We start from the raw sequence: 18,024 nt of genomic DNA on the forward strand, positions 1-18,024 counted from the left end.
AGATGCTGTTAGGCCTGCTGAGTTTTTCCAGCATTTTCTGGTTGTGTTTCAGATTTCCAGCATCTGCAGCATTTTGCTTTTATCTGGTTAAATTGGCTCCTTCTAAAAACATAAATACATTCGGACTGGGAAAAGGTATCCCTAGGGAAAAGGGATCCCTTTTAAATTAATCTTGTAGCGACCAACTGGGAGGGTTGAAGTATGAATGGAAGGCAGTTCATTTCTCTTCACTCGGGAACATAACAAAATTAGGGTCCTGTTTGGGAAGTTAACAAATTGGGGGACCTTGCCCAGGGACCAGTTGTAACAAATTGTCCCATTACCACTCTCTTTGGTCTTGCACCACGAACCCTTTTGTCATTTAATCTCTTCTGTCTTCCCCCCACCCCACGGATATTTCATTTTGTTGTGTTTTTTCTTCCCTCCTCCTTTCACTTGCTTAAAACCTGTCATATTTCTGACTTTTCCCAGTCCTGATGAAAGGTCAGCAAGATGAAAGATTGGGCTGAATTTTCCCAGCCTCACGGAAGTTGCTTTGAAGGCAGGGGGGGTGTGTTGGGTGGGGGGGGTGGGGTGGAAACTTTAACATAATCGTGTTGGGCCTGCTCTGCAACATTTTTCAGCTTGTGTGTGCTTTTCCTGGAGGCAGGCTCCAAGAGGCAACAGTCACCCACCAGGCAGTGGCAGGGAGCTGATTAGAGTAATTCATAAGGCAATCCATTCCAATTCTGTCAATGGGTTGAAAATTTCCCAGTGGTGTATGGGCCCCCTGCTGTGTCAGGAGCCCAGTGGCATCATGGAGGTTGCTTCACAGTGGGAGGACCGAGATGCCAAACTTTTAAGGCCTTTTATTCACTTGCTGGCAGTAAACCACATTGCTCAGATATCCACAAGCAGAAGGCATGCCACTGCAGCCATTTCATGGAGACTGATTTCTTTGTTATTGCTGTACCTGTACCTGCTGCAGTGCCAACAACTCCCTTCCTACTCAAGACGCCTCTATGGTGCATGCAGCAAAAAGGCAAAGGGAATCTCCCACAGGTTCAGACTCCCACAAGCTATCCTAGAAATGAGGGACAAAAGGTGTCCCACAGGCAAACGGTCAAATTAAGGGACAATCCCTTAAAATATGGGACAGTTGCCCGCCCTGCCGAAAGGGGTCAACCCGCGGGCTGTGTTAATCAGACCTCCCAATGCTGGATTCCAGACGACGTCTTACCACTCTCCAGAGGTCCTGACCCAGAATCGAGGCTGATGGCAGGATCACAACTGACACGGGAGAATTCAGCCCCTTGACTATCTTCCTGGGCAGAGTATTTTACAGCATTTTCTTTTCGATAGTTCAGGTGTCCAGCACCCAGCAGTAGTATTTTGTTCTTTTTTTTTAAAAAAAAAACCTACTTAGAAATTTGATGGCTGACAATCTGAAGTGACTGCTGAGTGTGTGGTGCTGTAAAGCTCCAGTGTGTTTGGGAGATGAATGAGACACGTGGGGTGTTTGCTGTGTGTTCACGTGATGCAGTGGCAGATTGCTGAACATCCTCCTCCCAGTGCCTGGGCTGTTTCTGCCTCTCTCTCTCTCTCTCTCTCATCAACAAATCTGCTCCCTGAGTGGAGAGAAGACCCCTTAACCTCATCCACACCAATTCCCTCCAGTGTGTCTCCCTCTCCATTTCACCAAAGCAAAAAAAGGTCCAAAGAGGGGGTGGGGGGGTAGAAACAACCTGCTCAAGAACAAAACCAGAAAAGAAGCCTCTCTGACAGGAATGGGTAAGTCTCATTGTGTCTGTAAATATTAATCATTAGAATTGATTTTAATTCTTAATCTTACTTCATTCGGAGTCGCCATCCCCCCTGCCTGGTCTGTGTTTGTAACCTTTGGGATTTGTTGTCCTTCAGGATTTTATTTTGTTCCACCCACAATTTAAAAGTGAAACCAAGATGAGCCCAAGTGTCTCTCAGTTTGTTACAAAGGAGAGACGCAGGGCGCAACCTAACCTGCTGGTGTCAAGGGCTCGTTTCAGATTGACGGCGCCCTCAGCCAACCAGCGCGCCGAGCCGGGCTTTGTTACTGTTCCCGGTGGCCAATGGGTGTTTGCTTGCCGTGGGGCGGGGTTTCCGTTTGAATCAAGTTCGGTTGCGGTGCAGGCAGTGTGTGCTGTTTGTGTCCTGGGCTTTTATTATTCCAGTCAATCTCTCTCATTTACCGTGAGAAAATTTGAAACCCATCTCCTTGATTAACATCCTTTTGACGAAGGACTTTTTTTTTCATTCTGTAGTTTTATTTCAGAGCTTTGCAAAATTCAAACAATTCAAAACACAGCTGCAAGGTTAACTAATTCTAGACAAATCGTTTAGAATACATTTGCACAGGAAGTTCTCCTCCCCCCATCTGCTCATTTATTCCAATAGGTTAGTGACAAAAAGGGGAAATCAACTGCCTTAAAGTGAATTAGTTTGTAGTACTTCAAAATTATCATTGTTTTTGGTGCTTCTTTAAAAACAATCTGTAATATTTTAACTACCTACATTCCCGATGTAGGACATCTTTTGCACTGTAGATTTGCATTTATATCGACTTTTTCACGACCTTAAGTACTTTACAGCAAATTAAGTACTTTTGTAGTGTAGTCACTGTTGTAATGTAGGAAACCAATCGGTGCACAGGAAGCTCCTACAAACAGCAAAGTGATAACAATCAGATAATCAGTTTTTTTTTTGTGTGATGTTGATTGAAGGATAAATATTGGCCAGAACACTGTGGGATAACTCCCTTGCTGTTCTTCCAAATAGCACCATGGAATGTTTTACATCCACCTGAGGGCAGGTGGGGTCTTGGTTTAAAGTCTCTTCTGAAATGCTAACAGTACAGCACTCCCTCAGTACTGCACTGGACTGACAGCCTAGATTTGTGTGATCAAGTGCTTGAGCAGGCCTTGAACTCTCAACCTTGTACCTCACAGTGGAGAGTACTAACAAATGACACCTGACTGTGAAGGGTTACTTGGTGTCAAGGAAGTGGAGTTTGTGGAACAGGCTATTGCTGATTTTCTTATTTAGTTCTGTGGTTTTTGAGTGGCTTTCTAACCCAACCTGATTATTAACCTTAAATTGCAGAATGCACTCATGATTATAAATCCCAAATATGTGCTAAAGCCTGTTAATTATCTTTTTTTGTTTATTAACAGGGCGAATACAATGCTATAATAGGTTGACAATTAAGAATACTTAAGATTGTTTCAGATGAAGAAGGGCCAGTGGCCCATCGGTTATTCTATCCTTCCAGAATGTCATCCTTACCATGTCCTGTTACAACTTTGACATCCTATCAAATCCTCTGTTTAATATTGTCCCTGAAAATTTGGCACCTCTGACAATGTACCCCTCCTTCATTACTGACCTAGATTGTCTGCCTAGATTGTGCATTCAGATCCTGGAGTGAGGTTTCTGATTCAGAGGTGAAATCATGAGTTGAGTAAACTTAAAATTCATTTGACTTTCTCCCTTTATTTCCTGATGGCAGTGAGTAGGCAGGGTTACAGTTCCAGGGGTTCACAAAGGCTGTGGTACTCTTTGAAATGACCATACTTTATGTATGAGTTGAGCTCTTAGACTCAGGGGTGGGAGCAGGGGCGGGGGGAATGAAAGCTGAGTCTGGTCACTAGCTCACCTTCATAGAAACATAAATAATTTACAACACAATAAGAAGTAATTTGGCCATTTTGACTGTACCAGCCAAAAAAGGTATCCAGCCTATTCCTATTTTAGAGCTCTTGGTTTGTAGCCCTGTAGGCCACAGCTCATCACAGGCATATTCAAGAACTTTGTAAATGTGTTGAGGATTTCTGCCCTTTTGGTCAGTGAGTTCCAAACCCCACCAACACTCTGATCAGATTCCTTCTCAACTCCCCTTTAATCCTTCTGCCAATTACTTTTTGGTAGATGGCCATTTTATTGACCGCTCTGCTAAGGGAATTAGGGCCTTCCTATCCACTCTGTCTAGGCCCCTCATAATTTTATACACCTTGGTCAAATCTGCCCTTTTCCTCCGTTGTTCCAAAGATTAAAAACCCCAGCCTACTCAATTTTTCCCCAAAGCTAAAATTCCCCTATCCTGCCAACATCCTCCTAAATCTCCTCTGTACCCTGTCTAGTCTGATCACATCCTACATGCAATGTGGTGACCAGAACTCTATGCAGCACTCTAGCTATGGCCTAACTAGTGTTTTATACAATTCTAACATAACCTTCCTGCTCTTACTTTCTTTTATTAGCATAGAATATATTCTGTATGCCTTCTTATAAACCTTATCTCATGTCCCCTACCTCAGGGCTCTGTGAACATGTACTCCAAGGTCCATTTGTTCCTCCACACTTCTCATGAGCCTATCGTTTATTGGTATTCTCTTGCCTTGTTTCCCTATTCCAATTATGTTACCTACATATACAAGCCCTTTCCCAACAGCTCCTGTTAAATAATGATTGTGAGCAATCTTAACCCAGGAGTGCTGAGTGCATTCAAAGCCCTCCCTCCCTCCATTGCCTGGCTGATACATATGGAATGACTGTGGATCCTTGTGCCTCACAGGCTATTCTCATTTCCCTGGAATCGTACCCATTCATATTCACTTCAAACCTAGAGCAAATCTTAAACCTTAAGGATGGGTATGAAAATTATATTTCTTGATGCCACTAGTGTGGTTGAGCCCAACTTGTGGGTCCCATAGTTTCATACCCTTACGCCCTCATCTCAATGAATTCCGGGCTCGGCACGATGCTGAACTCTTCTTCCGCCGTCTTCGTCTCCGTGCTCACTTCTTTGGGCAGGGGTCCTGTCCCCGTTCAACGGATCCTTTTACCCACCTCCAATATTCTCCCTCCACCTGGACCTCTCCCTCTGGATTCTTACCTTCTCTTGATCTTTTCATTGAGAACTGTCGGCGTGACATTAGTTGTCTCAATTTCTCTGCTCCTCTCACCCATTATAATCTGTCTCACTCTGAACTTACTGCACTCTGTTCTGTTGAAGGGTCATGAGGACTTGAAACGCCGACTCTTTTCTTCTCCGCCGATGCTGCCAGACCTGCTGAGTTTTTCCAGGTAATTCTGTTTTTGTTGTGGGTCCCATGTCATTTGCAGACAGAAGGATAAGTTGTTACTTTACTCGATCTTGGCGCCTGTCTGCCAGATGAATTTTGCCAGTTTACTTTGGGATTCCAAGAACCAGGTATTAGGAACTGCCGAGGTTCGCACACGGCTAAGCCTAATGCAAAGGTGGCTACAGAATGTGTTTGTTCCCCCTCGACTTATCTCAACCTGACCCACCTCCCAACGTTGCTAACTGACTAATGTCTGGTTTGCAGTTTTATTCTCATTTTGCACGATGCCAGAAATTAAAAACCAGGAGTATAGTTAACTCCTTACAACAGGTAAGCTTCAGGGCTGAATAAGGGTCTGGTGGAGAGAGCAATATAGACACTGGTCCCAGACTTGTGCTCAGGTGTATCCTTGTGCAAGACATTGGTCAGGACTCACTTGGAATACTGTGTTTAGTTTTGGTCTCCTAACGTAGTGGGTGATATTGATGTTTTGGAAGAAGGTGCTGAGGAGGGTGACTGGACCAATTCCCAGTACAAAGCATCTTTTATGATAGGGTAAAAGAGCTGGGGAATCTCCATTTTAGAGAAGCAGAGATTCAGGGTTGATCTGATTGAGGTTTATCGGTCAATGAAAGGAATATTTAATGTTCCAGTTAATTGTTTGACAATTAAATAGTTTAAAGAGGAAAACGGGTTACAGTTTTCAGTAAATTTTAGGGCCAGATCTAGTTAGATGTCAGGAGGTGTTTCTTTTCCCAGAGATCAGTGGCCCTCTAGAACCGGCTGTTGTCTCTTATAGTGGTTGCAGACTTGCTGAATTCTTTCAAGCGGGAGCTGGATCCTTTTTCTGGTTGGGGTGGATATCACCCCTTAACAAAAGCTAGGTACATCAGGGGATTCAGGGCCAGTGTGATCTCCTGGATGGGTCAGAGAGGAATTTTCCAGATTCTTCCCCCTCCCCCCCCCTCCCCCACATCAAATTGGCCTGGGTTTTTAAACTGGTTTTTCACCCCTTCCAGGAGCTCACATGGTTTTGAGTGGATGAGGGAGTATATATATTGTGATTCACTAGGGTATGGCAATTGTGTTGGACAGGCTGTGTGGGACAGATTTCTTTATGTTGCATATTCGTAAGCACCCATTTTAAGTTTGTATGCACACCAGCTCAGTTTTCATCTCCCCCAACGCTCTTCTAGTAGACACCAACCTTGCACTTATCGCAGTATATGCCTTCCCCCAACGCTAAAACTTGCATTTACCTAGCGCCTTTCGTGACTTCAGAATGTTACAAGGAGCTTTACAGCCAATGATGTACTTTTGAAATGCAGTCAGTTGTAGAAAATGAGGTAGTGAATCCAATTTGTGCAGAGCGACAAGATGATCAGATAATCTATTCTAGTGGTGCAGAGTAAAGCTCCCTCTAGATTGCCTAATCCAGCAGTTCTAGGTGAGGTATGGTAGAAGTTTAAGCAGGAAAGCTTCCTTTGCACTGCCATATCAAGCAGTCCCATGTATTTGCAGCTTAGTTTGATGAAGCATAAAGCTTCCTCTGCACTGTATAGTCAAGCATCCCTAGGTTGAGTGTAGCATGGTTAGGAACATGATTAACTCTGCCCCAACTTCTGAAGAGTACCTGCTGCATCAAGGCGACGTTTTACTAATTGCCATGGCAGGCATCTTATGACCTCGCAGGATGACGTCGCCAATGTAATGCCTTTTTGTGTGTCAACCCATGGCAACTAGGAGTGCATTATGACTATCCCAAACTCAATTTACCTAGGACCCTTACAACCAGTGACAGAATAAACTTTGATCCCTGGTCTCACTGATAAAGTCGCAGGGTCTCCCATCGTTCCATCTTTGGATCATTTGTTTTGAAGAAAATGTTCATTGCAAGCACTGAGTTGCTTAAAAATGATTGAATGTGAGGATTGTATTGCACTTTGTGGGAATATTGTTCATCAGGTTGGGAAGTTGGTTGAACACCAGGTGACACAGTAGGGTCAATGGACAGGTACTCTAATTGGCTAGTGGTGCTCCGCAAGGATCTGTGTTGCCACCTCAGCTATTTATCATGCATATGAACGACTTACATGACGGGATTGAAAGCCACAATTCCAAATTTGCTAACAACACAAAGATAGTCAGCACTGTAAGCTGTATAGATGGAAGTGTAAAATTTTAAACAGACGTTGATAGATTAAGTGAATGGGCAAAAACTTAGCAAATGGATTTCAGTGTCGGCAAAGTGAGATCATCCACTTAAAAGGATAGAAGAGGGTACTTTCTAAATGGTGAAAAGCTACAAATGTCAGGGGTTTAAATAAATTTGTGGGTCCCAATACATAGATCATTTAAATGCCACAAACAGGTACAGAAAATAATCAAAAAGACGAATGGAATGCTGGCCTTTATACCTAGAGGATGAGAATATAGGGGAGTGGAAGATGTGCTTCAACTATCCAAACCACTTATTAGCTCACACCTGGAGAGCTGTGAGCAGTTCTGGGCACCAAACCTTAGGAAGGATATATGGACCTTGGAGGGAGTGCAGTGCAGGTTTACCAGAACAGCACCTAGGGTTAAATTATGAGGAGAGATTATACAAATTAGGATCATGTTCCCTGGAATTTAGAAGGATTTAAGGGAAGATTTGATTGAAGTTTTCAAGCTATTAAGGACAACAGATAGGGTATGTGGAGAGAAACTATTTCCATTGATTACCCCCTAGTCCTACGCTCTCCATAGAGATTAGAGCTGTACTTTTCAGGAGTGAAATTAGGAAACACTTTGATCTCGCATCAAAAAATCAATCAATTATTAATTTTATAAATATTGAATCTGAGATTGACAGATTTTTGTTAGCCAAAGGTGTTAAAGAATATGGAGCAAATGTAGGTCAATGGAATTGGGTCATTCTGCCATTCAGTGAGATCAACCATGATCTCATTGAATGGCAGAATAGGCTTGCGGGTCTAAATGGCCTGCTCCTGTTCCATTAAAGGAGTTTTAGTCTTCTAACTTCCTACTAGTACTGTAACATTGCCTAGTGCCTCTAAAGTTGAGCATCCCTTTTCAACACCCTGTATCAGCCACACGATGCTTTGGAAAGCTCTGCAGAATTTGGATATTAAAATGTACCTTTAATCAAAGGCTGTTGGTCACTCTGCACCTTTGGGACTTATGCTTTATCTGTTGTCAAGTATGCAAAATAAATTCTGGACTGAGGTGAGAGTAGAGAAAGGGACGGAATTCACAGCTACCAAACTGTGAATAACTCTCGGTTCAAAGAGGAAGAATTTGAATTTCTACAAGAGATTTCGCAATCTCAGAAATCTCCAAAGTAGATCCCCGCTTAATGAAGCACTTCTCAAGTGTAGTTACTATTGCAGTGTATGTAACCAATTTGTGCACAGCAAGATCCCACAAGTGGCAATGTGGTAATGATTTAGTGCTGTTGGTTGAGGGCTAAATATTGGCCGGGAGAGAGGGGAGAACTCCCCCGCTGTTCCCCAGTACCATGGGATCTTTTATGTCCACCTGAGAGAACAGAAGGGGCTTCGGTTTAAAGTCTCATTGGAGAGACGTACTTCCGACAGTGCAGCATTCAATCAGTACTGCACTGAAGTGGCTGCCTGAATCTAGTGCCCAAATCTTTGGAGTAGAACTTGAACCTTCTGACTCAGTTACTAACTGAGTCTGGCTGACAGCTGTGGAGGAGGAAGGGGCAGAGAGGTTTGTGGGGAGGGGAATTCTAGAGTTTGGGGCCTCAGCAACTGAAAGCTTTGCCACCAATCATGGGGCAATGCAAATCAGGAATACGTGAAGGACCTGAATTAGAGGATCACAGAGATCTTGGGTGGGTGCAGGGTGGGGAATTGTAGGGCTGCAGGAGATTAAAGGTGAGTAGGGGTAAGGCCATGAGGGGATTTGATCACAAGGATGAGAATTTTAAAATCGAGGTATTGCTGGACTAAGATACAATGTAGGTCAGCGAGCACAGGTGATTGCGACAAAGCTTCAACTTATCTCTTATTGAAAGGAGGGTATTCCCAGAAATGCAGCATTCTCTTAACACTTGTACTGCAGTGTTAGCTTAAAGTTCACAACCCACTGCCATCTGATCCAGAAGCAAGAATTCCTAAATTGAGCTGCACCAACAGATAGATTCCTACTCGGTGGTTCAGCCCGAGTTCTCAAAAGTACCTGAATGTTTATTTTGAAAATTGCTGACTAATTAGGAGATTTTGTTTAGACCTGTAGGGATGCTAAGAAAATGTCATTGTGCTTTAAGAGAGGGAATATTTAACCTAAGAACAATTTTTGATAAATATCTAGAAGTAAACTAGAACATTTACATACGCTTCATAGACTATGAAAAAGCATTCGATTGTGTTTATGATCAAAAGTTAATGGACATGTTGTTGAAACGTGACATTGACAGTAAAGATTTATTCAGAGCCTATATTGGGATCAAATAATGAGCATCAGGCTGGAAGATGGACAATCAGAGTGGTTTCAAGTGAAGAGTACAACAAGGCTGTGTACTGTCACCAAAATTATTCAACCTGTACACAGAAAAAATATTCAAAGAATTAGATGTACTTCCAGGGGTAAAAATTGGAGGCAAGAACATAACAAACTTGCAGTAAGCTGACAGTACACCGCTACTTGCAGAATTAGAAAAGGCCCGACAAAATATTGTAAATCAAGTAAAATCTAGAAGTTTAGAATGTGGATTGAGTATAAACACCAAAAAGACAGAAACAATGCTAGTTAGGGGAAATACATTAGAAGGAACTAGAGTGAAGATTGAAGTGGATGATGTCACACCGGAACAAGTAGATAAGTTTGTCTATTTAGGACAAATGATAACAGAAGATGGTGGGTGTGTTACAGAAGTTAGAAGAAGGATAGCGATAGCCAGAAGATGAAGGATGTGTTAACGCCAAGAAAACTCAAGCTTGTAACAAGGAAAAAAACTCATAAGATGCTACATTCTGTCCACTTTTCTGTATGCCTCAGAAACCTGAACAATAAGTAAAGATGTGTGGAAGAAAATAGAGGCCTTTGAAATGTGGGTGCTAAGACATCTGTTTTTAAAATTCCATATACAGACCATAAGACCAATGAAGAGGTGCTTGAAATTACATGAAGAAAAATAACTCTAAAATGTGGCATCCAGAAGTGAAAATGTCAGTTTTTTCGGCCATTTGATTGGAGTTGAAAAGCTACAGAGATCTCTTCTAGAGGGTAAAGTGGAGGGCAGCAGAAAGAGGGGTCGACCTAGGCGTAGTTGGATGACAGGCGTCACAGAGCGGTTGCTGACAAGCTACAGTGGATGTGTGAGAATGGTGTAAGACAGACGAGCGTGACATACCAAGACAGCAGATCTCCTGGTAGGAGTAGCTACAAACAACAGCAGCACAAGTCAGTAGTAGTGTTCTCTCTGGTATTGACTGAACTGCAGAGATTGAATTTACCTTTTGTGGTGAATTCTTATTTAATTTTTTCCCTTTCCTATGTTTTCCCTCCTTTTGCAAAGACTCTGACCTGTGCTGGGTTATGGGGCTCCACAGGCTCTGGCTGCACCTGTGACTTCATTTAGGTGGCAGTTCTTCGTGTGTGAGTGTTGGCAAGTTATTCAAACATGGGAGCAGCACACCCAAGTCCAAAATAAAGACCAAAAATGCTGGAAAAACTCAGCAGGTCTGGCAGCATCTGCAGAGAGAAAAACAGAGTTAACGGTTTGAGTCCATATGATACTTCTTCAGAGCTAAAGAGAAGTAGAAATGTGATGGATTTTATGCTGTTTTAAGAGGGGGTAGAGCAGGTGAAGCAAAATAGAAGGTCAGGGATAGGGAAGGTGGATAGAGAGAAGTTTGACAAAGATGGCGTGGACACGGAACAAAGGGAGCGTTAATAGTAGTGTTAAAGACTAAAGAAGGTGCTGATGGTGGCATAAAGGTAAGATAGCAAAAGGTGTTAATAGCAGAACAAGGGTCAGTGCGCTGTGAAAGCAAAACATTAAAAACAAGTGACAGATGGCCCTGTTGGGGGTGAGGGGGTTAGGGGGAAAATGATTAAAAATTAAAAATAATAATTGGATTAAAAAAGGAATAAGGATGGAGGAGAGAGCTCATAGTCTGAAGTTGTTGAACTCAATGTTAAGTCCAGAAGGCTGTAAAGTGCCTAATTGGAAGATGAGGTGCTGTTCCTCTAGTTTGTTAGGCTTCACTGGAACATTGCAGCAGGCCAAGGACAGACATGTGGGCATGAGAGCAGGGTGGTGTGTTGAAACTGCAAGCAACCGTAAGGTCTGGGTCATGCTTGCGGACTGAGCGAAGGTGTTCCACAAAGCAGTCACCCAGTCTGCATTTAGTCTCCCCAGTGTAGAGGAGACCACATTAGGAGCAACGAATACAGTAGACCAAATTGAAGGCGGGGCAAGTGAAGCACTGCTTAATCTGAAAGCATTGTTTGGGGCCATGGACAGTAAGGAGGGATGAGGTAAAGGGGTAGGTGTTGCACCTTCTGCAATTGCGTGGCAAGGTGCCGTGTGAAGAGAATGAGGGGTTGGGGGTGATGGAGGGGTGGATCAGGGTATCACGGAGGGAACGGTCCCTAGGGAATGCTGACAGGAGAATGAGGGGAAGATGTGTTTGGTGGTGGCATCATGCTGGAGTTGGCGGAAATGGTTGAGGATGATCCTTTGAATGCGGAAGCTGGTGGGATGAAAAGTTGAAGACAAGGGGGACCCTATCATGGTTCTGGGAGGGAGGGGAAGGGGTGAGATCAGAGGCACGGGAGATGGGTCGGACACGGTTGAGGGCGCTGTCAACCACAGTGGGAGGAAACCTCAGTTAAGGAAAAAGGAAGATGTGTCAGAAGCGCCGTTTTGGAAAGTGGCATCATCTGAACAGATATGACAGAGGTGGAGGAACTGAGAGAATGGGATGGAGTCCTTACAGGAAGCTGCGTGTGTGGAGCTGTAGTCGAGGTAGCTGTGGGAGTCGGTGGGCTTGTAATGAATATTGGTAGACAGTCCATCACCAGAAATGGAGACAGAGGTCAAGGAAGGGAAGGGAAGTGTTGGAGATGGACAATGTGAAGGTGAGAGAGGGGTGGAAATTGGAAGCAAAATTGATAAAATTTTTCCAAGTCCAGACGAGAACGTGAAGCGGCACCGATACAGTCATCGATGTGCCGCAAAAAGAGTTGTGGGAGGGGGCCTGAGTAGGACTGGCACAAGGTATGTTTCACATACCCCACAAAAAGACAGGCATAACTGGGGCCCGTGCGGGTTCCCATAGCCACACCTTTTATTTGGAGGAAGTGAGACAACTTAAAGGAGAAACTGTTCAGTGAGAGCAAAAGTTCAGCCAGACGGAGGAGGGTGATGGTGGATGGGGATTGTTCAAGCCTCTGTTAAGGAAGAGGCAGAGGACCCTCAGACCATCCTGGTGGGGGATGGAGGTGCAGAAGGTTTGGACGTCCATGGTGAAGAGGAGGCGAAGGCACCCAAGTCCAATACAGTCCTCACCCTGTGCTCTTTCTCACTCCAGCAGGGGCGCTAGAAAGGGTTTGAGAGCCAGCTCGCTTGATCTTTTTTTCTTCTCTATCCCCATCCCAAAGGAGTTGCAAGGCCCGTTTTCTGGTACAGCTGAAATTAGCTACCTCAGTGCAGACCTGGATCAAACCTGCAGTTTTTCAGAGCTAATTGTCTCAATTACACACAGGGTGATGTGATAATCGACCGATACAGAGGCCTGATCGCCGTTAACCTTTCTTATCATTGTATTTTCCCCTAGCTTCTGACCCATCATCACCTGCAGTGGAGGAGGGTGTTGAGGATGAGGAGGATGAAATGGATGTGAACCTGGAAGAGGCAGAGAATGGGACTGCTGGGAAAATGCCCAGTACCCGGGGGACCTTGCTCACTCGCCGTGGGATTACTCTACGTGTGCTTCTCAAAGACAGAGTCATCCAGCCAGGAGAAGGCCTGCTCTCCATTCACTATTTAGTAAGGAAAAATACACGCTTAAGTAAGCCTACCATCTGCCAACCTCCCCTCCCCCCCTCGCCCAAATTTGCTCCCTGACTCTCCTAAAGCTCTTGTCTCTCAGGGTATAGTCCAACAAGGGTTGGCCACCATCTGCGATCTCATACAGGTTTCATTTCCATGCCTGACCCTGGAACAGGAGTGTCCAAGGCTTCTTTTGTTTGTGGGCCACTTAGGTTTGTATCTCAGAGCCTCAGGAGTCACATTTTATGTTTGATTCCATGTTCTCATCGACTTGCATGTATCTTAAGTTGTCAATGCCATTGGATCCTCATTTTCTGATCTGGGGCATATCATTAAGGAGGCAACAGCACTGGAAAGGGCCCCTTTCAAACCTTCGGGCTGATTAAATACCAACAGGGAAAATCAGCAAGGTAAATGCAAACAGGACAAAGTTACCTTGTCTTCAAGGCTGGGCAACCCAGCACAGACTAGTGCCAGTGGGCTATTCGACCATGGTGGGCACCATACAGCCCAATCCTGTGCACCCACTATCCAGCAGAAGCGCCACTGGTGGAGGTATTGGCTACTTTCTCCCCTCCTAGTCCAAGGACGTTGAGTAGTTCAGCCAATTCAATGGAACCTGGGGTCCAAAGCTAGGAGCCCTCCTAGTGTGTGTGGCTGAGTTCTATACCGGTTAGTACACTGAATTATGGGAGCAATATTTCTTTTTTATTTTGTTGAAGGCCTCTTAGTCTTATCAGCCATCTAAAAAAAATTGACGGCAATCATGTTGTGATTTTTTCTATACATTCACGGGATGTGGGCTTTGCTGGCTGGGCCAGCATTTATTGCCCATCCCTAGTTGCCCTTGAGAAGGTGGTGGTGAGCTGACTTCTTGAACCGCTGCAGTCCATGTGGTGTAGGTACACCCACAGTGCTGTTGGGAAGGGAGTTTTAGGATTTTGACCGAGCGACAGTAAAGGAATGGCGATATATTTCCAAGTCAGGAAGGTGAGTGACTTGGAGGGGAACTTCCAGGTGTTGGTGTTCCCATCTACCTGCTACCCCTGTCCTTCTAGATGGTAGTGGTCGTGGGTTTGGAAGGTGCTGTTGAAGGAGCCTTGGTGAATTCCTGCACTGCATCTTGTAGATGGTACACACTGCTGCTACTGTGCGTTGGTGGTGGAGGGTGTGAATGTTTGTGGATGTGGTGCCAACCAAGCGGGCTGCTTTGACCTGGACAGTGTCAAGCTTCTTGAGTGTTGTGGGAACTGCACTCCTCCAGGCAAGTGGGCAGTATTCTATCCTACTCCTGACTTGTGACTTGTAGATGGTGGACAGGCTTTGGGGAGTCAGGAGGCGAGTTACTCATTGCACGATTCCTAGCCTCTAACCTGCTCTTGTAGCCACAGTATTTATATGGCTAGTCCAGTTCAGTTTCTAGTCAATGGTAACCCCCAGGATGTTGATAGTGGGGGATTCAGTGATGATAATGCCATTGAACATCAAGGGACGACGGTTGGATTCTCCTCTTGTTGAAGATGGTTATTGCCCGGCACTTGTGTGGCGTGAATGTTACTAGCCACTTGTTAGCCCAAGGCTGGATATTGTCCAGGTCTTGCTGCATTTGGACATGGACTGTTTCAATATCTAAGGAGTCGCGAATGGTGCTGAACATTGTGCAATCATCAGCGAACTTTCCCACTTCTGACCTTGTGATGGAAGGAAGGTCATCGATGAAGCAGCTGAAGAAGGACACTACCCTGAGGAACACCTGCAGTGATGTCCTGGAGCTGAGATGACTGACCTCCAACAACCACAGCCGTCTTCCTTTGTGCTAGGTATGACTCCAACCAGCGGAGACTTTTCCCCCTGATTCCCATTGATTCCAGCTTTGCAATGGCTCCTGATGCCACATTTGGTCAAATGCTGCCTTGATGTCAAGGGCAGCCACACTAACCTCACCTCGGGAGTTCAGCTCTTTTGTCCATGTTTGAACCAAGGCTTAATGAGGTCAGGAGCTGAGTGACCCTGGCGGAACCCAAACTGGGCGTCAGTGAGCAGGTTATTGCTAAGCAAGTGCCGCTTGATAGCACTGTTGATGACCCCTTCCATTACTTTACTGATGATGCAGATTAGGGTGATGGGGTGGTAATTGGCCAGGTTGGATTTGTCCTGTTTTTTGTGTATGGGATATACCTGGGCAATTTTCCACATAGCCGAGTATGTGCCAGTGTTGTACTGGAACAGCATAGCTCGGGGCACGGCAAATTCTGGAGCACAAGTCTTCAGTGCTATTGCCGAATGTTGTCAGGGCCCATAGCCTTTGCAGTATCTAGTGCCCTCAGCCGTTTCCTGATATCACGTGGAGTGAATCGAATTGGCTGAAGACTGACATCTGTGATGCTGGGGACCTCCAGAGCAGGCCAAGATGGATCATCCATTCGGCACTTGTGGCTGAAGATTGTAGTAAACGCTTCAGCCTTATCTTTTACACTGATGTGCTGGGCTCCTCCATCATTGAGGATGGGGATATTTGTGGAGCCTCCTCCTCCAGTGAGTTGTTTAATTGTCCACCACCATTCAATTGTTGACACCTCATTTTTAGGTATGCCTGGCATCGCTCCTGGCACACCCTCCTGCACTCTTCATTGAACCAGAGTTGATCCCTGGCTTGATGGTAATGGTAGAGTGGGGGATATGTGGGGCCATGAGGCTACAGATTGTATTCAAGTACAATTCTGCTGCTGCTGACGGCCCACAGCGCCTCATTGATGCCCAATCTTGAGTTGCTAGATCTGTTCGAAATCTATCCCATTTAGCACAGTGGTAGTGCCACACAACACGATGGAGGATATCCTCATGGTGAAGGTGGGACTTCGTCTCCACAACGACTGTGCAGTGGTCACTCCTACCGATACTGTCATGGATGGATGCATCTGCGGCAGGCAGGTTGGTGAGGATGAGGTCAAGTATGTTTTTCCCTCTTGTTGGTTCCCTCACCTCCTGCCGTAGACCCAGTCTAGTAGCTATGTCATTTAGGACTTTGTCAGCTCGATCATTAGTGATGCTGTCAAGCCACTCTCAGTGATGGACATTGAAGTCCCCCAGCCAGAGTACATTCTGAGCCCTTGCCACCCTCTGTGCTTCCTCCAAGTGGTGTTCAGTGTGGAGGAGTACTGATTCATCAGCTGAGGGAAGATGGCACATGGTAATCAGCAGGAGGTTTCCTTGCCCATATTTGACCTGATGCCATGGGACTTCATGGGGTCCAGAGTTAATGTTGAGGACTCCCAGGGCAACTCCATCCCAACTGTATACCACTGTGCTGCCACCTCTGCTGGGCCTGTTCTGACAGAGGGACAGGACATAACCAGGGATGGTGATGGTGGTGTCTGGGACATTATCTGTAAGATATGATTCCGTGAGAATGATTGTGTCAGGCTGTTGCTTGACTAGTCTGCGCGACAGCTTTCCCAATTTGGGCACCAGCCCTCAGATGTTAGTAAGGAGGACTTTGCAGGGTCGATAGGGCTGAGATTGCCGTTGTGTTGTGTCTATGACCTATCGGCCTTTGATGTTTGCTGTTCTGTTTTTCCACAGGGGAAGACGTTTGTGGGAGACCTGTTACCTGATGGGAAGATCCGATGGCAAGAAACCAGCCAGGTTTTCAACTCTCCCAGTGCCTGGGCCACGCACTGCAAGAAACTAGTCAACCCAGCCAAGAAATCTGGCTGTGGCTGGGCCTCTGTGAAGTACAAGGGACAAAAACTGGATCAGTACAAGACCATGTGGCTGAGGAAGCAGCAGCCGCCCCTGCAGGCTGTGGAAATGGTATGGTCCGTAAATATAATGGAGTTTAACAGAAAGTACTGTCGGGTTTAAACACTGGAGTTTCATTTTAGGGGAGATGGTGGCGTAGTGGTAATATTACTGGACTAGTAATCCAGAGGCCCAGGCTAATGCTCTGGGGACACGGGTTCAAATCCCAACACTGCAGCTGGTGGAATTTAAATTCAATGAATAAATCTGTAATATAAAGCTTGTCTCAGTAATGGTGACCGTGAAACTATCATCGATTGTTCATTAGTGTCCTTTAGGGAAGGAAATCTGCCGTCCTTACCTGGTCTGGCCTACATGTGACTCCAGATCCACAGCAATGTGGTTGACTCTTAACTGCCCTCTGAAATGGCCTAGCAAGCCACTCAATTCAAGGGCAATAAAGGGACTAATAGAGTGTTAAATGGGTTCAAGTCAAAATCTAAATGAATGAAAATTTTCAGCCTCTTGGTTGTAAGAGTCTGGTGAGTTTGGGCAGTCTCAGTCCAATTCCTCATGTTTTATAGAGGTGTTAGCTAAAATTGTGGAGGCCACAGCAAGTCCAATGTACAGTTAATAAATTAAAACAAAAACAAATGCTGAAAAGCTGAAGTAAAACCGAGAGAATACGTGGTTGTTGTCAGTCAGCACTGGTGTGGAGAGCAGACACAATACTGTTTCAGGTGGAATTTTTCATCAGAGCTGGTGATTATGAAGTGTGCACTGCCCACAGACAGACAAGATGTTCATCCTTGTTCTGGATTTAAGCTTGGCCCCCAGAGGCTTAGGGACTGTATCAAAACAATTCGCGGCACCAGCCGTTGCCTATATTATTTCAGCGGAGTGGGAGGGATATTATTAATTCTGCTTTTCTAGAAGTTGCTTCCTTTGCTATTTTTAGTGCCTCTGTTAAAATAGCAGAGGGAAGAATTTCTTCCAAACATGCTGAGTGATCGTCTGCTAATATCCTTCAAGCCTGTGGTGAAAGAAAAATGACACCTCAATTTGAACAAAATAAAGGTTAAAAATCACCATTGTTTGGTAAGGAATTCACTATCAAAGTGAGGTAAGGATGGGAACTGTTAAAAGTGGGTTAGTGGA

General features: G+C 45.0%; 1 protein-coding gene across 1 annotated transcript in view; it reads left to right on the forward strand.

Annotated features, from left to right (window-relative positions):
- The first annotated feature begins 1,523 nt into the window (after positions 1-1,523).
- mpnd (MPN domain containing) overlaps positions 1,524-18,024 on the forward strand; it is a 47,651-nt gene continuing 31,150 nt past the window's right edge. The window contains exons 1-3 of the mRNA XM_078555688.1: positions 1,524-1,770; positions 12,911-13,122; positions 16,708-16,938. Coding sequence (XP_078411814.1) covers positions 1,767-1,770; positions 12,911-13,122; positions 16,708-16,938 — 447 coding nt within the window. The 5' untranslated portion in view covers positions 1,524-1,766. The remainder of the gene's footprint in view (positions 1,771-12,910; positions 13,123-16,707; positions 16,939-18,024) is intronic.

Source organism: Cetorhinus maximus, chromosome 13, assembly GCF_964194155.1.
Source record: "Cetorhinus maximus chromosome 13, sCetMax3.hap1.1, whole genome shotgun sequence".
In the NCBI taxonomy this organism is placed as follows: domain Eukaryota; kingdom Metazoa; phylum Chordata; class Chondrichthyes; order Lamniformes; family Cetorhinidae; genus Cetorhinus; species Cetorhinus maximus.